Here is a 24,611-nt window from a genome sequence, read left to right as displayed (position 1 = left end):
ACAATCTTCTTGCTTTGGCATTGCAGGTGAGAATGCAGTTCTTTAAATTCCTGTCAGCTGTCCAAGTGCTCGTTCAGAACAGGAGTAAGCTATTCTGCCCTTTGACTCTTCCGCCAGGTTTCCTCCCTGGTGTCTTTCAGCAGCTAGGAGATCTCAACAGTGATCGAAACATCCTAGTAATTTTAAGCGATTAGTAACTTACTGAAACATGTATGGCCTGCACCCCCTCCATCTTCCTGTGGGGAGTGGTGGTGATGAGAGTAGATTATAGGCCTGTATTTCAGCTTTTTTGAAACTGTCAATGATTGTCTGTTTATGCTAAGTTTACAGGTTGATACATCTCAGTCTGCAGTTTATTGTCCTGTTAGCTCACCCACACCCCCAGGACCTATCAGCTGATTGGCAGCTGGGTCTGGCTGCAAGTCACCCTACATTCACCTTTGAGCCAGTGATTTCCTGATTGAAATTATATGTGTAAAGCCTCAGGGATGTCTGACTGTGTGTTTCCTCCGTCCTTTGGTGCTGCCCTGTATTAATGAAGAGGAACCCTGTGAACTCTGAATCGGGAAGGTATTTTTTACCGGCGCATTACTTGACCTTCACAGGAGCATCAGAACCAGATAAATACTTATCTAAATTTTCCTAACAATATGGAATTGGTTCTTCATTTTTTTATTCTAGCAGGACAATCAGTCTTGGATTCCACATCCAGTGAAACATGGAATATACAGGTCTGTCCCTGGAGAAAATAGCGTTCAGAGGTACAACGTTTCTTGCTGACTGTCTTTATCACTGAAAGGCCACTCAGTCTTTGATCAGTATTCAGAATGTAAGAAAAAAGTAAGAGTGTTCAGGGATAGGAAAAGGCCATTAGGCCAGCAAACACATCTCTGTCTGACAAATCTTAGCCCATCTACCTACTATCTCCACATATTCCTCAACCCCACCTACCCACCTTTTCATATCCTTCCCACCTTCTCTTCATATCCTTTAACCCCACCTACCCACCTTTCACCATATCCTTCATCCCCCACCTACCTACCTTCTCACCATATCCCCAACCCCACCTCACCATACGGCCCTTCCCTACTGATCCATCGTCTCACCATGTTCCTCAACTATTTCTTGCCCAGAGTTCTTGCCTCCAATCCCTTACCCGAACCCCATTCCAATTATCGATCAGTCTGTGTAAAGTAATCGTTTTCAATATCTGTTCTGAACTGTCCTTTTCCTGTTTGTACCCATGCCCTTTGTCCTAAAGCCTGGCTACCCGACCCGAACCCGACTAGACAAGTCAGTTGTACCTAACTTTGTTTGTACAAATGAGTGAAAAAAATGTACCCGCTCACAAGAAATCAGAAATTACAGACAGATGTGTGAGTCTCTGTCGCAAGGATATTCGACCTTTCCAAACTGTCTCTGGTGAAGGGTTTGTTGAGCTAGCACAAAATTATGAGGGCCATAGATAGGTAGATAGGATAAAATGTTTTCACTTAGCGGAGAGGTCAATAACCAGGGACCATAGATTTAAGGTAAGGGGCAGGAGGTTTAGAGGGGATTTGAGGAAAAAGATTTTCACCCAAAGGGTGGTTAAATCTGGAACACACTGCCTGAAGGGGTGATAGAGGCAGGAACCCTCACAATATTTAAGAAGTATTTAAGAAACGCCATAGCATGCAAGGCTACGGGCCAAGTGCTGGAAAATGGGGTTAGAATAGCTAGGTGCTTGATGGCCGGCACGGACACGTTGGGCTGAAGGGCCTGTTTCTGTGCTGTATAACTCTATGACTCTATGACAAGAGCTTATCAATGTGGGTGCTACATACGGTCGAGTATCAGCATCAAGTGTGTTACCAAATCCAAGAACAGTTTCAAGAAGGTGTCGTGATGTGGCCAAAGAAAAGAGAAAACAACTAATTTCTCAGATTACTGACATACTAAAGGATTTAAATGTGGGACTGACAACTGACATGTGGACGGCTGACTACCGTAAAATCCGTTATAGGTAAATAACTTGCCATTCCATCACAGTAGATTTTAAACTTCATGCCAAAGTTTTAACACCAGCAATGTTTCCACTAGAGGACGGCAAAACTGGCGAAAACATTAGGCGCGAGATTTTAAAGCAGCTAGTGAATACTTCTGGATTCGACCCAGCAAATATAAGTAAATTAGTCTAGATGACAGATCAAGGAGCTAACATAATGCTTGCTCTGAGACCATATCGATGTTTGGATTGTCAGGACCACGTATATAACACAGTCCTTCGACATTCACTTCATCCAAAGGAATTAGCTTCCGAAGCTCCGCATGTTGTAGAAACCATACATCATGCCAAAACCTTGGTGACATACGTTAAACAGTCTAGTCTTGCTGCACAGTTGTCTAAAACTTGAAATCCAACGAGAGAAATGAGGTACAGTATTGTGTATCTGACACTGAAGTCAATTCAGGATATTTATCATGAGCTGCACGAGAAACTGGAACAGCGTGGGGAAAACTACAGGCTGGAAAACATCGCCCGTGATGTCTTGCAGTTTTTGGTTGATTTCCTCCAAACATTTTATGAAGTTCAGAGGGAACTCGAGGGAGACCAGTATCCTACTTTGAACCTGGTAATTCTGTGGTTTGAGAAACTTAAACAACTCTGTATGCCACTTACTTCAGATACTCCAATGCATGCAGTTGTCAGGCAATGACACAGAGAGTGGCTTCTGAAGAAAGTTGAAGTAAATGATGTGCTCAAGATAGCAACATTTCTCTGGCCTAAATTTAATCAGCTGCAAATGTTGTCCAGCCATGATAGGGAAGAAGTTTGTTCTGAAGTATTTTGACTTATTAACAACTTTAAAACAGAAGACCCTGTGAAGGAAACAAAAGTGGTTTACAATGATCCTACAGCTGCCAAAAAAGCAGCGAGCGAATTTGCTGAATGGGAGAATGTTCATGAAGATGTGGACACAAATGATGATGTGCAGCAGTACACAGCACAGAGGCATGCTGTATTGGCGATGGCAAACGAGCGTGATCTGTTGGGCTGGTGGAAGGAACACCGTGTTGCATACCCTAAATTGACCAGACCGGCTAGAAGTACACTTTGCATTCCGGCGAGCAGTAGCAGCAGTGAGAGGAACTTCAGCATAGCTGGAAGGACAATCAACCAGCGGAGGACTACCCTTAAGCCTTCCACTGTTGACTCTAATTTTTTTTACATAACAATTTATAAAACCTTTTCTTTTTTTTACTAGGTATGTAACTGAGACTACATACTTGCTCTGCTTGTAACTGGGACTACTTACTTGCTATGTCTGTAACTGAAACTACAGACGACTTACTTGCTATGTTTGCAACTGAGACTACTAAATCAAATGTTCACCTAACTGCCTATTGGGTGCTTCATTAGAATAGGCTATTTGTTTTCTTTTTAATCTATGGTTTGACGCAATTTGTTTCTGTTTTATCTGATTATTATCACAGTGCTGTTTGTGGGAGCTTGCTGTGGGCAATGGCTGCTGCGTTTCCTACTTTACAACAGTGACTACAATTCACAAAGACCTTGATTGGGTGGAAAGTGGTTTGGGACGTCCTGCAGTTGTGAAAGGTGCTAGAGAAGTGCAAGTCTTTCTTTGTAGAGAGAAAATGGACAATCTCATGAGAAGCCTGCTTAAAAACCATGAGGGAGTCAAGACGTTGTTTGAAAGTCTCAGAAGAGACAGGCTGATATTCCTGTCAGAAAAGAGAAATACTTTGTGTGTATTTGAAAGTTATCTACAAAAACTTAGTTCGGCTCCTCGAGTTGGGATCTTTAATTTTATGTACTCAAGGAGTTGGAAGAAAGAGGTTCAAGAAATACATAACTGTATTTGATTGCTGTTAGATTATTTGTTTTGAATTTTAATACTTCAAATCAGGGTTTCTGGGATGCTTTATCTCTTCTAAGACTGAACTGTAATCTTACAGAGGAACAAGACAGTCCAGTGTGTAAAATCCATTAACAAGCAGCGCTTGCTGATTGTTTATCTGGCAGTGCTTCAAAAACTTACAAAGCTCTCAAAGGATAGATGGACACTCTGAAAGCTTTGGAGGGTTGAGATTCACCATGACGTCAAATAATCTAGGGTAAGAATATATTCTTTTTAAAATGTGATACGAACCTTTATGTAAAATTGTATTAAATTTCAATGCTAGAAATTTTCCTACGTACTCTGTCAACATTAACATATGTTTTTTTTTTGCTTTGCAGGCTATTTGAGTTGCTGGCCATTATGTGTATGCTGATCAACCAGAAGTCTTCAATCAAACAGTATTGCAGATCTGCAGTACCATAGACTAATAATCAGACAGCACTGGGAATCTACAGTACTGTACATTAACAATCAAACAGCACTAGGAAAGCCTGCTATCTGATCTGCCATTTTTCCAATCCAATCAATCTTTTCTTTCACTGCAATTTAGCTTCCAGTCCAATCTCTCTGTATTGAATTCACTGAGCTTAGAAATAGCAGTAAGAAAATGATAATTGGCCTGTGTGTTGCTCATGTTCAAATCTTCATGGCCTTGCACACCCACCCCACCACCCCCCCCCCACCACTGCAAATCTCTACAGCCCTACAATCCTCCGAAAACTGTGTCGACTAAAAAAGGGAGGGGGTAAGGAAATCAGTAGCTTTGTACCCCTGATCACTATCCAATTAACTCGGCCACAAAGTGCTCGTGTGTGAAAGTTGGGGGGTGGGGTGGGGGGGGTGGGCGTTGGTTCCTGGTGCCGGGATCAGGCTCAGATTCCCCACAACTCCATCTGCAGGAATAGCCTGCAGCTGGAACGTATGAACCGGATCATAACATTTGGACAAGGTGGAGCACAATAACCTGTTTGATATCATGAACTTTATTATGATAGTCAGGTCAGGTGGAGTGAGAAAAAAAATTAAATACTCGGGGCCCGGGTCGGGTTTCAATTTTGTACCCGAGCAGACCTTTACTTTGTCTTACGGTCATGGTTTAACTTGTAACAGTGCTCAGCATTGACTTTCTCTATTCCACCCAGTGCCGTATTAACCTCTGCAACTCCCTTCTCAGCGGCCTCTCAGTTCCCTCCTTTCAAGGCTCTAGAGCCTTCCCTCATAACTCAGACTCCGGATTAGCCTCCTGACCTTTTTCTGCACCATTCCCAGGACTTTGTACCTTCGTGACCAGAATTGAACTTATCACTGGCCAGAGTTTCACATGAGAACCTTTGATTTACATTTAGTCCAGCTCCACATTCTGTTCACTTTCTTGTTTGCTACACTGCAATGACTGGGCATGCTTTGTATTGCTCATTATCAGTCCTATATCTCTTTCAACTTTGCCCCTAACCAGTTTGACAGAATTCAGTCTACAAATATGCCCTTACACAATCTTGAAAGCTTCAATCAGGTTACTATGTTGCCTCCTCTATAAAGAAACTGGCCCAACTTTCCTGAAGCTACCCTGAGACCAAGGGTCACATTTGCTTCTCACCTTGAGGGGAACTACAGAAGCCCTAGATGCCCAATTGTTGTAAAGCCAGTGGCATAGCAAAGACAGTGATCACTTTGCACAAAGGTTTGTGTGTGGAGCAGGCAGTCAGGTATACAAAGGTAGAGCCATTATGGCACAGAAGGAGGCCATTTGGCCCTTGGAATCCATGTGAATCTCTGTAGATCAATCCAGTCAGTCCCATTCCCCCGCTGTGTCCCTGTAACCCTGCGTTTATTTCCCTCATACGATTTCCTTTTGAAATCATTGACCATCTCTGTTTCCACCACTCTCATAAGCAGTGAGTTCCTGGTCATGAAGAACCACTTCTGAGGGAATTCATCTGTTTTGGAATGAATGGGAGAGATTTTAACTCTTATCACCGGGCAAAGACTGATAGAAAGTTGGGCACCTGGTGGCAGAATCATTAAATTTAGCCCTTAGTGTATGAGGGTGATGTGAAGCTGTGAATGTAAAGTATGGTAGAGATTGTTGGTAAGTTAGTCACGGGAGTGTGGTGCATTCAGCAATGTGTGAGGTTTGTGGTTCAGTTGAAATATATGCATTTGAAGATGCATTCACTGACCTTGACCATGCGTGTGAGCTCATTGAGCTTCTTGGGCACTGCATCCAGGTTCTGGGGGCTACCTTGCTGGTATTGACTGTTGCAGCTATCTGGTCCCACAGCCTTTGCAGTGTCTTGTGGGCCTCCTGGTCACCCGTGGATAGATGACATCTCTCCTCCTTTCCACCTCATGCACCAAGGCCTTCAGTGCTACATTTGAGAACCTTGGAGTACACTCTTTCCCCTGTTGCGCCATAGTCACTCTTCTTGCAGTCAGACTCTTCCCCAGCCACTTCCACCACCTGCTCCAGTCAGACTGCACCTCTGCTTTAGGAGGTGCAGGCTGGCTTTAAGTCATGCAGCCTAACTTTAAGTGATACTAGCCTCGCATGAACTTGGGCCCCCTACTGAGTTGGGCAGTTACTCAATAATGCATTTAGTGTTGGCTGGATGATACAATCATTTAAATAAGCGGGCAGCACAAAGTTTGCATGCTGCCTGTATCGGAAGCAACAAACAGCGGTTAATCCTCCATTGCTTTCCCTGTGCCCGTTTTTGTGGGGATATCCAATTTTGTTCCATCAATGTCCCTGGGCCATGCATGGAAATAAAAAAATCAACCAGGGTACCTTCTGGTGACTTCTAACAAGGCCATGTTGGAAAGTGTGCTTCTGTGGATGTTATAAATTCTAGGATTTTATTCCAATAGTTGGCAAATTGTGATGATTATATCAAATTGAGAGGAGCAGTCAACTGCTAATGGGTATCTAGGACTAGATGGGCAAATAAGTGGTGGATGCAGACTAATAGAGAAGAATCATGAGGTGATAAATTTTGGGAACAGTAGTAAAGAATGGTGAATATACCTTAAATGGTATATGCACAGAAGAAGCAAAGGTATCAGTGAGCATATACAGAAATTGGTTAATGATGGTCAAATGGATAAAAATTGTTAAGGGATTATGGGGTTTATATCCAAGGGATTGACCACAAAAGCGGAGTCATGATGACTTGGTCTCGTTACTATAGAAGGCATAAATAGCTCTGGAGAAAGTGGTGAGAGGCCTGAGTGGAGGAGCAATTGGGCAGCTTTTACTCAAACTGAGAAGGTTGAGCAGGGGTTTAATGGACTTGATTGAAATCTTCTGTAGATGAAGCAACATTTGTACTCTACATTTGACGTCTATTCCTTTGGGCTCAGTCTTACATTTCCTCAATGGTTGACTTCTTTTCCTCTTCAGGCAAACACAAAGGAAATGTGCACCAGCCAACTGCGTGTTAGCGTCCCAGAAATGATTCGGAAGAAACGAGACAAACAGGCTTTAAACGCGGAAGAAATCCGTTATTTTGTGCAAGGTGTAACGAACCAAACCATCCAAGACAGCCAGATAGGTAACACTTACAGATGGTCTTTCTCTTTCTTTTTTAATTGTCTTAAATCTGTATGCATGGCATCTGCAAGTGTGACAAGTGTCTGCCTGATACCAGACCGCATTGGAATTCATTTGATGTCTTGTTTAAATATAGTGCCTAGCGTGGTACTGAGCCAAACAGAGCAGTTCAGTCCAGTCCAGTCCTGTCCCAGACATCTTCAATACACAATCTGTACTGGTTTCAACCAGAAAAATAGTGACAACTACGATTACGAACTGAATCTGTGGCTTGGGAGTGGGAAAATCAACCAGGGTCCCCACACTTAAATGGCATTCAGTGGCTCCAGTTAGAACATAGGAACAGGAAGCCATTCAACCTCTAGATCCTGTTACATAGGAACAGGAGGAGGCCATTCAGCCCCTCAAGCCATTCAATTAGACATTGGCTGATCTATCCCACTTTATCTCCATATCCCTTGATTGAAAACTCCAATTGACCCCCTGAATCCTCCGCCTTTTTGGTGAGAGAATTCCAGATTTCCACAACCCTTTGTGTGATTTTGCTCCTCAATGGCCTAGCTCTAATATTAAGATTATGCCCCCTTGTTCTGGATTCTCCCACCAGAGCGAAAGGTTTCTCTGTATGGAAGTAGCTCAGTTTATTTTTAATTTTAGAGATACAGCACTGAAACAGGCCCTTTGGCCCACCGAGTCTGTGCCAACCAACAACCACCCATTTATACTAACCCTACAGTAATCCCATATTCCCTACCACCTACCTACACTAGGGGCAATTTACAACAGCCAATTTACCTATCACCTGCAAGTCTTTGGCTGTGGGAGGAAACCGGAGCACACGGCGAAAACTCACGTGGTCACAGGGAGAACGTGCAAACTCCGCACAGGCAGTACCCAGAATCAAACCCGGGTCCCTGGAGCTGTGAGGCTGCGGTGATAACCACTGCGCCACTGTGTTGTGATACTTCCCCCATGGCTGACTAACCTGTGACACTCACCGCCCAGGCTCACATATGAAAAACACCCATTTGGATGAGCTACTGGGTGGTTACATTGAAGGCATCAAATCTTGGTTAACCACCTCAATTACTCAGAGTAGATAGCAAAAAACTGTTCCCATTGATGGAAAGATCGAGAACAAGAGGGCACAACATTAAGATAATTGGAAAAAGAAGCAATGGTGACATGAAGAAAAAAGTTTTCATGCAGTGAGTAGTTGGAATCTGGAACGCACTACCTGAGAGCGTGATGGAGGCAGGTTCATTCGAGGCATTCAAGAGGGAATTGGATTGTTATCTGAAAAGGAAGAATGTGCAGGGCTACGGGGAGAAGGCGGGGGAGTGGCACTAGGTAAATTGCTCTATCAGAGAGCCAGGGCAGACACGATTGCAAGAATGGCCTTGTTCTGTGCTGTACTGATTCTGTGATTCTGTAATTAATTACAAGACTACTGGTAAAACAGAAAGAAATCCGGATCAGATAGTGAAGGGGACTGTCAGAGAATACAGCAGAATATAGATAGACTGGAGAGTTGGGCAGAGAAATGGCAGGTGGAGTTCAATCAGGGCAAATGCGAGGTGATGCATTTTGGAAGATCCAATTCAAGAGTGAACTATACAGTAAATGGAAAAGTCCTGGGGAAAATTGATGTACAGAGAGATTTGGGTGTTCAGGTCCATTGTTCCCTGAAGGTGGCAACGCAGGTCAATAGAGTGGTCAAGAAGGCATACGGCATGCTTTCCTTCATCGGACGGGGTATTGAGTACAAGAGTTGGCAGGTCATGTTGCAGTTGTATAGGACTTTGGTTCGGCCACATTTGGAATACTGCGTGCAGTTCTGGTCGCCACATTACCAAAAGGATGTGGATGCTTTGGAGAGGGTGCAGAGGAGGTTCACCAGGATGTTGCCTGGTATGGAGGGCGCTAGCTATGAAGAGAGGTTGAGTAGATTAGGATTATTTTCATTAGAAAGACGGAGGTTGAGGGGGACCTGATTGAGGTGTACAAAATCATGAGAGGTATAGACAGGGTGGATAGCAAGAAGCTTTTTCTCAGAGTGGGGGATTCAATTACAAGGGGACACGAGTTCAAAGTGAAAGGGGAAAAGTTTAGGGGGGGTATGCGTGGAAAGTTCTTTACGCAGAGGGTGGTGGGTGCATGGAACGCATTGCCAGCGGAGGTGGTAGACGCGGGCACGATAGCGTCTTTTAAGATGTATCTAGACAGATACATGAATGGGCAGGAAGTAAAGAGATACAGACCCTTAGAAAATAGGCGACAGGTTTAGATAGAGGATTTGGATCGGCGTAGGCTTGGAGGGCCGAAGGGCCTGTTCCTGTGCTGTAATTTTCTTTGTTCTTTGTTCTTTATAAATGGGAGAGCTGTGTTTTCCTTGCCGATTGCCTTTAATATTGATGTATGGCACTGGAATAATTATCTGAAAAAGGAATATAATGCCCCAGAACTGAGTCTAAATATCTGCTTCTTTTAATCAGTGACACTGTAAATGTAAATCACCAGTGGATCACAGTAAGTCAGGTGTTCTTTATTAAAGATACAAGTGTTACACAACTGATTATGCAGAAGGATCTGTAAATTCATGTTTTTTTGCCAAATTAAAAGCCTGGGGCTTTTATAGGCATTATTTTCATCATTTGATAAAAATGAGATTAAATTCGGGGGAAAGAAGTGGAGCCAAACAAATCTGGGAAAAATCAGTAAAAATACCATAAAGTCACGAAAATAAGCAAAAAACTAAAAAAAGTCACAGTTAAACAAAATGACAAAACACAAGTATTTACACAGTTCATGGACACCAGTCTGCTGGGCCTTGCCATCAGGTTCTAACTTAATACCAGAGTGGTTTAAAAAAAATTGAAGAACCATTGTTTATTTCTGTGACTGCAGTCATTTATCTGCTTCTATGATGATGGGATTATAAAAATTGCTGGAGATTCTCAACAGGGAAATAGATGTGATCTTGTTTTTAGTAATCATTGCCCTGCTGTGTGACCCAAGTCTCTGCATGATGAACTCAATCATCAGTGGGCTGTCTGTGTTGACTATGCCAATGCTGCATTTCCTTGTTCTTTACTCAACTAGGAACAAGAGATGTATATTGGGTGTGAAGGAATCCAGCTATAATAAGGGGTTATAAGGTTAAAAAGTTATCTTCCTATGAATTAGGGATTAATAAATTAAAAGCAAGGTTCATCTTCCTAAAAGGTTAAAAAAAGTTCATAGGCATGCCTCAGATATATCCCTATGTTGAAGGGCTTGCCTCATCTTAGAGCATAGATGCAGCTTCTGGTAAGAGAGATTCACTTCTAAAAAGTCACAAACCTCATCATACACTAAAACATTGATAACAAAGTTTGCAACTGATCACGCAAGCTACCACAGTATAATAGTTGATAAGAAATCTGAATTAAACTTTAAAAAGAAAGCAGGAGACAAAGAACTTGCATTAACCTTTAAAAAGAATGCAGCTAAAATAGCCACCGCAATTTGCATAGAAACACCTCACATACCAAGGTATTGAGGTAGAGATGAATGTCTGGTTAATGTCCCACCTCAAAGGGCAAGCACTGAAACAATGGGACCCTGAAAGATTGAAATTTAGACAATATCTAATTAAATTGAAAAGAGAGAATCCACTGGACAATCTTGTGACAGTCTCTCTACTTGTGTGAAAACTTGCACCAGTTTTTGACCAGTAGAGGACCCAAGTTGGTGTCTGTCTGTCTGTCTTGCTCTCTCTCCAGGCAATCCTGTAAGTTCGAACCCTGCCTGCGGGCTGCAAAACATCCAAGTCTATCATTGCTGCAGATAGAAACCCGGAGAGAAAACCATTTATATCACTGTCTCCAAGAAAACCCTGAACCATGTGGCCACCTCTACCAGGCAGAAACTTCAGGACCATGAGCTCAGCAGGAAGACCACTGAATTACCAGACTCCACAGACTGTATATTCTTTTATTTGTTCTGGTCTAGGACCACGACCACGAGCTCAGCCAGAAGACCACTGAATTACCAGACTCCGCAGACTGTATATTCTTTTATTTGTTCTGGACTCCAATCCAATCAATCTTTTCTTCTTCACTCTGTAACCTATTTGTGTATGTGATTCTTGTTCAAACTCAAGAAAACCTGTCCGATTGGTTCTTTTACGATCATAGCACATAAAAAGGTTAAACACTCACTAAATTGGTAAGCATAAAAAATAAATAAAATTAAAATAAAATAAAATAAACCCTGTTGCGGTAAAACAAGGAGACAGACAAGAGGGAAGCCTTTCGACCCCTCCTCACCTGATCGTAACAATGGTCTTATGCTGACAGCCTCAAACCACAATCAACTGAAAGTTTGAGAAACCTAACCTAACCCAAGAAACTGAATTATAATCTTGAAGAACAGTTAGGTGATGAAGGAAATTGACCACCATGAGAGGCTCCCACTTTGCTGCTGGCCTAGTCTTTCTTCGAAATCAAAGAAGGTGGATCTTAACCAGAAATTAACAGTTATGCAGCCTTATTTGAGAAATAAAAGGGACAAACCTACTTGCAGGAGCCGTAACACCCCCATATGTAAAAAACAATTATGCAGCTTAAAAACAGTATAAATATTGGAACCACACAGTGGATCTTTAGATTTGTTGGATTCACTCCAGCAATTCTCGTGGTAAAGGTTCTGCTACTCTGGTGCAATTGACTTCCAATCACATGTGAATTGCATGTTCGGTTCTTCAATAAAATTTAATACAATTTAGAAAATATATTATTTCATATAGACTTCTGTATCACAAACTCACAAACCTGTCTCCGTATGCTGTTCAGTGGGGAGGTACATTATTGAGGAGAGATGCCCGGACCTTTATAATATCGTAATGACGTACTGTACTTGGATTTCCAGAAGACATTTGACAAGGTGCCACATAAAAAGTTATTTCACAAAGTAGGAGTTCATGGTGTAGTATGTAACATATTAGCATGGATAGAAGATTGGCTAGTTGGCAGAAAACAGAGAGTATATTTTTCTGAGTGGCAGGATATGATGGAGTCCTGCAGGGGTCTGTGCTGGGGCCTCAACTTTTTACAATTTATTTCAATAACTTAGATGAGGGGAGCGATGGCATGGTAGCTAAATTTGCAGATGACACAAAGATAGGTAGGAAAGTACGTTGTGAAGAGGACATAAGGAGGTTGCAGAACAATATAGAAAGGTTGAGTGAATGGGCAAAAATCTGGCAGATGGAGAGCAACTGTGAAGTTGTTCACTTTGTCAGGAATAATAAAAAAGCAGAGTATTACTTAAACAGCGAATGACTGCAAAATTCTGAGGTGCAGAGGGATCTAGGTGTTCTAGTGCATGAGTCACAAAAAAGTTAGCATTTAGGTACAGCAAGTAATAAAGAAGGCAAATGGAATGCTATCCTTTATTACGAGAGGAATTGAAAATAAAAGTAAGGATGTTATGCTTCAGTTATACAGGGCATAGGTGAGACCACATCTCGAATACTGTGTGCAGTTTTGGTCCCCTTATTTAAGGAATGATGTAAGTGCATTGGAGGCGGTTTAGAGGAGGTTTACTAGATTGATACCCGGAATGAGCGGGTTGTCTTATGAGGAAAGGTTGGGCATGTTTTCACAGGAGTTTAGAAGAGTGAGGGGAGACTTGATTGAAGTATATGAGATCCTGAACGGTCTTAACAAGGTGGATGTGGTGAGGATGTTTCCTCTTGTGGGTGAGTCCAGAACTAGGGGGCACTGTTTTAAAATTAGGGGTCGCCCCTTTAGGACAGAGATGAGGAGAAAAATTTTTCTCTCAGAGGGTTGTGCGACTTTGGAATTCTTTACCTTAAAAGGTGGTGGAGTTGGGGTCATTGAATATTTTTAAGGCGGGGGTAGATAGATTCTTGTTAGGCAAGGGAATCAAAGATTATCGGGGTAGATGGGAGCGTGGAATTCTTATTGAATGGCGGAGCAGGCTCGAGGGGCCGAATGGCCTACTTCTGCTCCTAATTCGTATGGTCATATCCGGGTTGCTATATTCTGGCTAAAACTTGTTAAAAAAGACTATCTTGAGGAGGGTGATATTCTCAGCTGGTTCCTTTTCTTTGGGAAGAGTTAGATCAGTTCTTCAGACCCATTCAAGTGTCTGTCAGATCTGCCTTTCACAATCTTAAGTGAAAGTGATTAGCTGGGGAGCCAGGCTTGTCCCAAAAAGGGGTTAGTCATAGAGTTATACAGCACAGAAACAGGCCCTTCGGCCCATCGTGTCTGTGTCAGCCATCAAGCACCTAACTATTCTAGTCCCATTTTCCAGCATTTATAGAGCTGGGATTATAATCCTCCAGGTTTCAATGTAAAGGATATTATCCTTCACTGTACACTGACTGACTCACTATGCACACTGACTCATTGTGCACATGGACTTACTGCACGCATGGGCTCACTGATCCACTGTACGCTGTCTCACTATACACGGTTTCAGCTTCCTCCAATACTCCTAGATTAACTCATGTTGGATGTCTTGAGTTCAGGCTGTTGTTGCTGATTTCATTGGCAGCTCACGAGTTTCACAGAAACCCTGCAGATTTACAGTGGGTAAACCCAAACCTACCCAGATGTGGGGCTGAGAGGTGCACATCTACAACCTGCATTAGTCCTACTTCTGTGATATTGAACATTGGCGGCATCACACAACCCCTTGAATAAGGGCTGGTTCACCGTGATTATAAGGATCTGGTTGCATTGCCCATGACAAGTCCCCATCAATCTCTTTTTCAGGTGCCATGCTAATGGCAATTCGTCTGCAGGGGATGACACAGGAGGAGACACTGAATCTGACTCATGAGATGAAAATCTCTGGTGCCGTTCTGCAATGGCCAAAGGAGTGGTCTGGGGTCATAGTTGACAAGCATTCAACAGGAGGAGTTGGGGACAAGGTCAGCCTCATTCTAGCACCAGCATTGGCTGCCTGTGGCTGCAAGGTAAGAAAAGCAGAGAGACAAAACATGTTGATTGAGTTAGGAAATGGGTAGCAGAGTTTTGGATGAATTGAAGGTTGGAGAGGATGGGAGATAGAAGGCTGAGCGGGAGATAGTTGAAGGCAATGGTAACAGTGGCATGGATGAGGGTTTTAGCGGCAGATGGACTGAGGCAGCAGTGAAGATGGATGATGTTATCGATTGACAGCATGTAGATGAGAAATAGAATGGAGCCCCTGATAGACGCCAGAGGTAACAGTACAGGAGCAGGAAGAGAAGCCATTGCAGGTGATTCTTTAACTATGCCTGGATAGATAGGAATGGGACCAGGTGAGAGCAGTCTCACACAGCTGGATGACAATGGAAAGGCATTGGAGGAGGATGGTGTGGGCAAGCAAACCAAAGGCTGCAGACAGGTTGAGAGGATGAAGAAGGATAGTTTAGCCCAGTCACAGTCACATGGGATGCCATTTGTAACTTTGATAAGAGGCATTTCCATACTGTGGCAGGAGCAGAAAGCTGATTGGAGTGATTCAAACATGGAGCTGCAGGAAAAATGGGCATGGATTTGGGAGGCAACAACACGTACAAGGACTTTGGAGAGGAAAGGGATGTTAGAGGTCACGTGGTAATTTGCAAGAACAGAGGGTTCAAGGATTGGTTTTTGGAGAGGGGTGTTGATGGCAGATTTGTAAAGGACGGGGACAGTACTTGAGGATAGGGAACCATTAACAATATCAGCCAACATGGGGGCCAGGAATGGAAGATAAGTGCTCAGCGATTCAATGAGAAGAGGATTAAGGGTGCAGCAGGTGGGTCTCAGTGACAAGATGAGCTCAGAGAAGGCATAAAGAGAAATAGAGAGTATAGCGAAAAACTAAATGGCGTGCAGATTGCAAGCAGAGTGTGGGGATATGAGTTGATGAGTGGGGATTTTAAGGGTCAATATCTTTCTAAAAATCTGGTTTGCAGTTAGCACTTAGCTGGGATTTACCCTCTAGATAAAGTAGGTTAAGAAAGTAGAGTAAGTTAAGAAAGTAAAGTAAGTTTCTTCCAGCCTTCGGCAGGGATGAAAAAGCTCTACTGCAGAGTAGCTGATTAGTTAAGTAGCAAACCAGTCCAATCTGGTTGCTGCAGTTTCAGCTTCAAAAAGTATAAATACACAGGTCTAGGTGCAGCTTGCAAGTGGCATGCAGATTGCAAGCAGAGCGTGGAAATGAGTTTGGTGCATGGGGAGTTAGGTGAAGTGGGGTGAGATGCTCCTTTTTTCTACTTTTTTTAACCCTACAGCATTTGGTTCTTACTTCGATGCAGTGGAAGAAGCTGGTTTCCAATTTTAGTGTAGTCAGTAAATAATTCGAGGCATGGCAGGGCTGCTCACACCTGTTGAATGTACATCCTGTGCCATGTGGGGACTCCAGGAGCCTAACCATGTCCTAGCCAACTACATGTGCAGAAAGTGCCACCAAATGAAGAAACCCAATACTGAATCTTGGAACTCGAGGAGCGGCTGGTGTCACTGAGTTGTATTCGTGAGGATGAGAGATATGTGGCTAGCACGTTTCAGGAGGTGGTCACCCTGCAGCTTCAGAGAGCTCAGGCAGAGATGGACTGGGTGGCAGAGAAGGACAAGGCAGGTAGTGCAGAAGTCCCCAGAGGGCATCCCACTTTCTAACTGATATTCAGTTCTGAGTACCGATATGACAGAGGGTTCCTCTGAAGAGTGCAGCGAGAGTCATGACCAGAGCATCATGGGTGGCTCAGCTGTGCAGGGACGGAGGAGAAAAGACAGGAGAGAAATAGTGGTAGGGGATTCTATAGTTCGGGGAACAGACAGGCGTTTCTGTGGTCGCAGACGTGATTCGAGGATGGTATGTTGCCTCCCTGGGGCAAGGATCATGAATATCACCGAGTGGCTAGAGAGGATTCTGGAGGGCGAGGGTGCACAGCCAGAGGTCATGGTCCACATTGGTACCAACGATTATAGGTAGAAAAAAAGATGAGGTCCTGCAGGCTGAGTTTAGGGAGTTAGGAAAGAGATTAGCAAGCAGGACCTCAAAGGTAGTAATCTCCACATTACTCCCAAGGCCACGTGCTAGTGAGTATAGAAATAGGAGAGTACACCAAATTAATGCGTGGCTGGAGAGTTGGTGCAGGAGGGAGGGCTTTAGATTTCTGGGGCATTGCGGAAGATGGGATCTGTACAAGCTGGATGGTCTACACCTGAACAGAACTGGGAGGAATATCCTTGCAGGAAGGTTTGCTAGTGCTGTTGGGGATGATTTAAACTAGATTGGCAGGGGGATGGGAATCTGAGGGCAGTTTCAGATAGAATCAAATTCAGAGCAAGGTACTGGAGGTAGAAAATTAGCAAGTGACTCTGAAAGACTGAAAAAGCAAAGGTTAAAAGGTGTACAGCAGAGGAATTTGGCTGTGTTAAAAGGTATTTATTTAAATGCAAGGAGTATAGCAAATAAAGCCGATGAGCTGAGGGCACAGATAGACACATGGCAGCATGATGTCATTGCTAAATGGAAACTTGGCTTGAAGAGGGGCAAAATGGAAGCTCAACATCCCTGGATATAGAGTTTTCAGGCACATTGACAGGGGGATACAAAAGGAAGAGGTGTAACATTATTGGTTAAAGAATCAATTACAGCTATGAGGAGGGATGATATGCTCAATGAATCATCAAATGATGTCATATGGGTTGAGCTCAGAAATAAAAAAGGGGCAGCCATACAACTAGCAGTGTACTATAGACCCCTAAATTGTGATAGGGAGATAGAAGAACAAATATATAGGCAAATGTCTGAGTGCAATAGGGCAATAATAGTTGGGGATTTCAACTACCCTAATATCAATGAGGATACAAAGAGTGTGAAGGGCACAGAGACACAAAATTCTTGAACTGCATTCAAGTGAATGTTTTTAGCCAGCACGTAACAAGCCCAATCAGAGGGGGCGAAATTGTAGATTTAGTCTTAGGAAATGAAGCTGGGCAAGTGGATGAAGTAGCAGTGAGTGACCATTTTGGAGATAGTGACAATAATACAGTTAGAATTAACATTATTATGGAAAAGGATAAAGATGGAACAGAAGGGCGGCGCAGTGGTTAGCACCGCAGCCTCACAGCTCCAGGGACCTGGGTTCGATTCTGGGTACTGCCTGTGTGGAGTTTGCAAGTTCTCCCTGTGACCACGTGGGTTTTCGCCGGGTGCTCTGGTTTCCTCCCACAGCCAAAGACTTGCAACTGATAGGGTAAATTGGCCATTGCAAATTGCCCCTAGTGTAGGTAGGTGGTAGGGAATATGGGATTACTGTAGGGTTAGTATAAATGGGTGGTTGTTGGTCGGCACAGACTCAGTGGGCCGAAAGGCCTGTTTCAGTGCTGTATCTCTAAATAAATAAAGTAAATGTTCTAAATTGGGGGAAGGCAGATTTTATGAAGCTGAGAGGTGATCAGGTGAAAGTGGACTGGATACAGCTACTTGAAGGAAAATCAGTGGTAAACCAGTGGGAGGCATTCAAAAGCGAGCTGCTACAGGCACAGTGTAGTAGAGGCCTGCTACCCGACCCGAACCCGACAGGAACCGACGACATGTGTCGGGTTCGGATTGGGTCGGGCCCATCTTCCGGGGCCGACGTTCGGGCTCGGGTCGGGTCGGGTCGGGTCGGGTCGGGCCGGACACACATGGTAAGTGCTTTGCCGGTAAGTATTGAAATTTAAAAAAATTTGACGTCATCGTGCATGCGCTGCAGCTCGGTGGATCTTCCCAGTGGGAAGGTAAGTAAAGTGATGGTCAGGTTGGGTTCGGGTCAGGCCGAGTAGTGGCGGGTTTGGGTCGGGTTGGGGCTGGGGCAAAATCGGAGGGATTAGGGCCAGGTGGGGCTCGGGTCTGCTGTGATTTGGTCGGGTTCGGGTTGGGTTCTTTTTCTCAACCTAAGGCAAGCCTCTACAGTGTAGACATGTGCCCACAAAGATAAAGGGTGGTACAGCCAAATCTAGAGCTCCCTGGTTATCTAGAAGCATACAGGATAAATTAAAGCAGAAAAAAGAAAGCTTCTGACATTCACAAAAAACTTAATACTTTGGAAAGCCTAGAGGAATATATAAAGTGCAGGGGTGAAGTAAGAAAGGAAATTAGAAAAACAAAGAGACAACATGAAAAAATATTGGCAGGTCAAATCAAGGAAAACCCAAAGATGTTTTATCAATACATTAAGAGCAAGAGGAGGAAAGGATAGGGCCTATCAGAGATGTACAAGGTTACTTATGCGTGGATGCAGAAGATGTGGGCAGGGTTCTTAAAGAGTACTTTGTCTCTGTCTTCACAAAGGAGAGGGATGATGCAGTCATTGTAGTTAAAGAGGAGGAGTGTGAAATATTAGATACGATAAACATAATGAGAGAGGAATTACTAGAGGTGCTGACATCCTTGAAAGTGGATAAATCACCAGGCTGGTAGGATTGCATCCCAAGCTATTAAAGGAAGCCAGGGAGGAAATAGCAGATGCTCTGAGGATCATTTTCAAATCCTCGCTAGAGACAGGCGAGGTACCAGAGGATTGGAAGTCTGCGAACATTGTACCATTGTTTAAAAAGGATGAGAGAGACAGGGCAGATAATTATAGACCAATCAGTCTGACTTTGGTGGTGGGTAAATTATTAGAATCAATTCTGAGAGATAGGATAAACTGTCACTTGGAAAGGCATGGATTAATCAGGGATAGTCAGCATGGATTTGTTAAGGAAAGGTCGTGTCGTACTAATTTAATTGAATTTGAGTATTGCTGAAAATAGAGACATGTTGTCGAAGCTTTTCATCTTGCACTCATTAGGACAATCACAAGAATAACTAATGTAAGGGAAAACAACAACTTATACTGCATGTGAAGAGAGTGCTGATTGGTTGGCAAGTGAACTCTGATTGGTAGAGGCGTTGCCATAGTGCATGCAACAGTTTACGGTGGCTAACAGTTAACTGTCAAGCTTTGTTTAAAATTTAAACCAGGCAGCTTGACTCTGATTGGTCAAGGCATTGCCCTGAGGAATGAACCAGCGAATGGCTATCAACTATTTTCTTCAGCTGAAACAGGCACAATGTTTGTACATTTTCTTTCTGTCAGCAAAGAACAGGGCCCTGTTGCGAATAGCAGAAGGGACATGTTTGATATGATCCGTCAGTCTTTGGGAGATACGGCCTATATACCTAGAATCACACTGGCATTGAAATTCATATATAGGCCGTACATTCCAAAAACTGGTGTATCGTATCAAATAACATGTCCCTTCTGCTGTTCACAATGGGCAAGGTAAGGGCTGTACCCAACCAGCTCGTGCTTGCAAAACTCAAAACACAGTGTTCAACATTAGGTGTGATACTGCGATTGGGCAACATTTGCTAAATAATCCACAGTGTGCTAAGAATTACGCTGACAACCAATTTAAGATTGTCAGTAGGGTTTGCAGTGTGGCGCAATTGCATGTACTGGAAACTACATATATTAATAAACAGGGCCCTGTTCTTTGCAGACAGAAAGAATATGTACAAACATTGCGCCTGTTTCAGCTAAACAAAATAAGTGATAGCCATTCACTGGTTCGTTCCTCAGGGCAATGCCTTGACTAATCAGAGTCAAGGTGCCTGGTTTAAATTTTAAGCAAAGCTTGGCAGTTAACTTTTAGTCACCGGTGCATTAGCCATGGCAATGCCTCTACCAATCAGTCACTTGCCAACCAATCAGCACTCTCTTCTCATGCAATATAAGTTGTTGTTTTCCCTTGCATTGGTTATTCTTGCAATTTTCCTGATGAGTGCTAGACGAAAAGCTTCAATAACATGTCTCCATTTTCAGCAATACTCAAGCTCTGTAATACTAAACGGCTATTAATTGAATCTTTTGAGGAAGTAACAGGGAGGGTTGATGAGGGTAGTGCAGTGAATGTTGTTTACATGGATTTTAGTAAGACATTTGAGAAGGTTCCATATGGCAGACTGGTCAGAAAAGTAATGCATTTGGGGAGGGCAAATAAAGTGAGGAAATACACAATAATCGGGAGGATATTGAGAGGGGTAGAGGAAGTGAGAGACCTTGGAGTGCATGTCCACAGGTCCCTGTAGGTGGAAGGACAGGTAGATAACGTGGTGAAGAAAACATATGGACTGCTTTCCTTTATTGGCCAAGGTATAGAATACAAAAGCAGGAATGTAATGCTGGAACTGTATAAAATGCTGGTTAAGCCACAGCTGGAATATTGCATACAGTTCTGGTCACCACATTACAGGAAGGACATAATTGCTCTGGAGAGAGTACAGAGGAGATTTAGAAGAATGTTGCCATGGCTAGAAAATTGCAGCTGTGAGGAAAGATTGGATAGGCTAGGGTTGTTTTCCTTAGAACAGAGGAGACTGAGGGGGGACTTAATTGAGTTGTATAAAATTATGAGAGGTCTAGATAGAGTAGACAGGAAGGACCTGTTTCCCCTAGCAGAGACGTCAATTACCAGGGGGCACAGATTTAAGGTGATCGGCAGAAGCATTAGAGGGGACATGAGGAAAAATATTTTCAGCCAGAGGATGGTGGGTATCTGGAATTCGCTGCCTGGATCGGTGGTGGAGGCAGAAACCCTCAACTCAATTAAAAGTTACCTGGACCTGCACCTGAAGTGCTGTAGCCTGCAAGGTTACGGACCAGGTGCTGGAAGGTGGAATTAGAATGGGCGGCTGTTTTTTTCAGCTGGCGCAGACACGGTGGGCTGAATGGCCTCTTTCAGTGCCGTAACTTTTCTATGGTTTCCATGGTTCTAAAGATTGGTGGGGGTTCAGGGTTAGGGTAGAGAATCAGAGGAATGTGGTTTGGTGGGAAATGGGAAGGGAAAAGCAGCAGAGACAGTACAAATAGTTTCTCTCTCGATGACAAAGAAATCCATGAGCTTATTGGCAAGGGAACATGGGCAAAGCATGAGACCAGGTTCCTATTTGCCCTCTTGCACAGAATTGTTTGACACAATGACAAACTTTCCAACCAGCAAGCATGGACTGGGACTTAGGAGGTTGAAGGTGAACAGTTCTAACTGAACTACTTGACCCATAGTGAGAAGTAGAGGAGAGACTCTGGCGAAACTGCGGGTAGTGCCAGCAACTTCATAAGAATGCTGGATAGATATTTGATAAAGAAAGTGGGTTCCAAGGGGTAGAATATTAAGTGTGGGATGGGTTGGAACCTTGGGGCCAGTGAGGCAGAGGGCTCTTCAAGTCCTTAACAGCCCTGCAACCTGGGGAAACCACAAGTCTTTGGTGTTTAGAAAAGGCTGATGTGTCAGTTGGTGTGAGGGGGAAGTATTGGGACATGATTCCGAGCAGAGTGAGGTCCTGATCTCAGCCACCTTGCCATGACAAGGCACAAGGCAGAGGCAAAATGTTTCCTCATCTGTGGAAAATGAATTTCAATGTAGGCAAATGTGAGGTCATCCACTTCGGACCTAAAAAGAATAGAACAGGGTACTTTCTAAATGGTGAAAACTATAATCAGTGGAGGTCCAAAGAGACTTCAAGGTCCAGATAAATGGATCATTAAACTGTCTTGAGCAGATACAGAAAATAATCAAAAAGGCTCGTGGAATGGTGGCTTTTAAATCTAGAGGACTAGAATATAAGGGGGTCGAAGTCATGCTTGAGCTATACAAAGCCCTGGAGTACTTTGAGCAGTTCTGGCATCACACCTTAGGAAGGATACACTGGCCTTGGAGGGAATGCAGCGTAGATTTACCAGAATGATTCCTGGATGCCAAGGGTTAAATTATGAGGAGAGCATGCACAAGATTGTATTCCCTGGAATTTAGGGGTTTAGGGGTGATTTGATCAATGTTTTCAAACTATTCAGGGAATAAATAGGGTAGATAGAGAGAAACTATTTCTGCTGCTTGGGGAGTCCAGGACGAGGGACACAAGACATAAAAATTAGAGCCAGTTCTTTTAGAAGTGAAATTAGGAAACACTTTTACACACGAAGGGTTGTAGACGTTTGGAACTCTCTTCCACAAATAGCAATTGTTGCTAGACCAGATGTTAATTTTAAACCTAAGATTGATAGATTTTTGTTAACCCAAGGTATTAAGGGGTTTAGGGCAAAGGCGGGTAGGTAGAGTTTGGTCACATGATCTTATTGAATGGCTGGACAGGCTCGAGGGGCTGAATGGCCTCTTCTTGTTCCTATGTTTTCAAAGAGGATGGGAGATTGGAGGCGAGATCACCTCTTGTGAAGCTCCAAGGATAGAGAGCAGGTTCATGACCGGCCTGAACTCAGGAATGGAATGAGAGGCTCCTGGAAGGTGAAGAGGGAAAAAAAAACAATTACAGGGAGTTGGGATGTGAGGAAAAGGAGAAAATGTAAACACGCCACAAAAATAATCTGCATTCTCTGAAAAAGACTTAAAAGGGTATTGGCAGTCAAACACTGACTCTCCTGGTACATGTGCCAGACATGCCTTATTAGTAGCACTCTCTGTTTGGGTCAGAGTGTTGTGGGTTCAAGTCCCCATCCAAAGACTTGAGCACAGGCTATCAGGCTGAAAGTCCACTGCATTACTGAAGGAGTGATCCACTATCGGAGATGCCATCTTTTAGATGAGATGTTAGAGAGCGAGGTCCTGTCTGCCCTCTCAGATGGATATAAAAGAAGTTGTTGAGTCAGAAACTTTAGGGACTTTCAAAAGGCTTTTGGATAGGTATATGGATAAAGGAGAATGATGGGGTATAGATTAAATTGTCCTTGACAGAGGACAAAGGATCGGCACAACATCGTGGGCCGAAGGGCCTGTTCTGTGCTGTATTTTTCTATGTTCTATGTTCTATGTTCTATCCCACGATATTATTCAAAGAAAAGCAGGGGAGTTATCCCTGGTGTCCCGGCGCATATTTATTGCTGAAGCAACACTTGATAAAAAATGATCCGGTCATTTATCAAATTGCTGTTTGAGAGCTTCCTATGTGTAAATTGGATGTCACCTTTCCTACTTTACAAAAACTACTCAATTGGCTGTGAAAGGATTGGGGACATCCTGAGGTTGTGGAAGGTGCTATCTAAATGCAAGTTCTTTATTTTTATCAATATCCAACTTGATGTTGTTGCTCTGCAGGTTCCAATGATCAGTGGCAGGGGGCTGGGACACACTGGGGGCACACTGGACAAGCTGGAATCTATCCCGGGATTCAACATTATGAAGAACCCGGAAGAGGTAAGCAATGTTTGGAAAGGTTAAAGTCGTTGCTGTGAGTTACCAAGGGCTGTGTAACCTCACAGTGGTGACGCTTTGTCGTCAGTCGAGGAAAGATGCTTGAGGGAATCATTAAGGTTGCAATACAATATCACTTAGACAGAAACCACATGAGGCCCAGTATGGCATCTGATAAAGAAGGTCCTGTGTTACCCATTTGACATGTTTTGCAGAAATCATCAGGATAGTTGATGTGAGAAACGCAGATATTGTCTACTTGAATTTTCAGAAAGCATTTTGATAAGAGACTTCTCTGCAGCATTGAATCTTCAAATCATGGCAATCAGCTGCATTGGATTGAGAACTGGCTGGAGGCCTATAGGCAGAAAATGGTTGGAGATGGATTTGATTCCTCTTGGGGACCAGTTCATGATGGTGTCTCACAGGGCTCATCAGTGTTAGGACTGTGGCTATTTTCAATTTCCATTAATTGTCGAGATGTAAGTGTTGGGGGATGATCTGCAAGTTTGAGACAATATGTGCAAAAGTCAGGATTATAGACAATGCTTTACTATGACAGGTGGATCTAGATGTGCTGAGGGATTGGACTCATGACTGACAAATGGTGCTTAACTTTAAAAAGCGTAGTTTTGTACATGTGGGCAGGGCGAATGCTAAACCTATAGGGAAAGAAAATGGGCATTCTAGTGTATAGAGCTTAAAAGGTTCCCAACTAGTGCCATGAATCTATTGAGTCAATAGGATGTTATGTTCTATTTACAGAACAATTCTCTGTAAAATAAAGCATACTATTTTGTCCTTGTACACGATCTTGTCAGGCCTCAGTTGGAATGCTGTGTCCAATTTTGGTCCCCTCATATGGTGGATGATATTGAGGCTTTGGAAAAGGTGCCAAGGAGGGCCACTAGACTAATTCCCAAATAAGCA

General features: G+C 43.4%; 2 protein-coding genes across 9 annotated transcripts in view; one reads left to right on the top strand and one right to left on the bottom strand.

Moving 5' to 3' along the window:
• The window catches only part of LOC137384948 (ciliary microtubule associated protein 1A-like), a 38,390-nt gene extending 38,126 nt beyond the window's left edge, over window positions 1-264 (bottom strand). Inside the window, exon 1 of the mRNA XM_068059659.1 lies at window positions 203-264. The gene's annotated coding sequence lies outside the window, so the exon portion shown is untranslated. The remainder of the gene's footprint in view (window positions 1-202) is intronic.
• The window catches only part of tymp (thymidine phosphorylase), a 67,260-nt gene that overhangs the window by 14,095 nt on the left and 28,554 nt on the right, over window positions 1-24,611 (top strand). For 2 of the 8 annotated variants that reach the window (XM_068059344.1, XM_068059337.1), the window contains exons 1-4: window positions 577-731; window positions 7,306-7,456; window positions 14,244-14,446; window positions 23,586-23,684. In XM_068059344.1, coding sequence (XP_067915445.1) covers window positions 651-731; window positions 7,306-7,456; window positions 14,244-14,446; window positions 23,586-23,684 — 534 coding nt within the window. In that variant the 5' untranslated portion in view covers window positions 577-650. The other 6 variants (XM_068059340.1, XM_068059338.1, XM_068059341.1 and 3 more) reach the window with 6 other exon arrangements.

The sequence above is a fragment of the Heterodontus francisci genome, chromosome 27 (assembly GCF_036365525.1).
Source record: "Heterodontus francisci isolate sHetFra1 chromosome 27, sHetFra1.hap1, whole genome shotgun sequence".
NCBI classification, from domain to species: domain Eukaryota; kingdom Metazoa; phylum Chordata; class Chondrichthyes; order Heterodontiformes; family Heterodontidae; genus Heterodontus; species Heterodontus francisci.
Note: the sequence above shows the minus strand (reverse complement) of the source record. Positions and strands in the feature narration are given on the sequence as shown.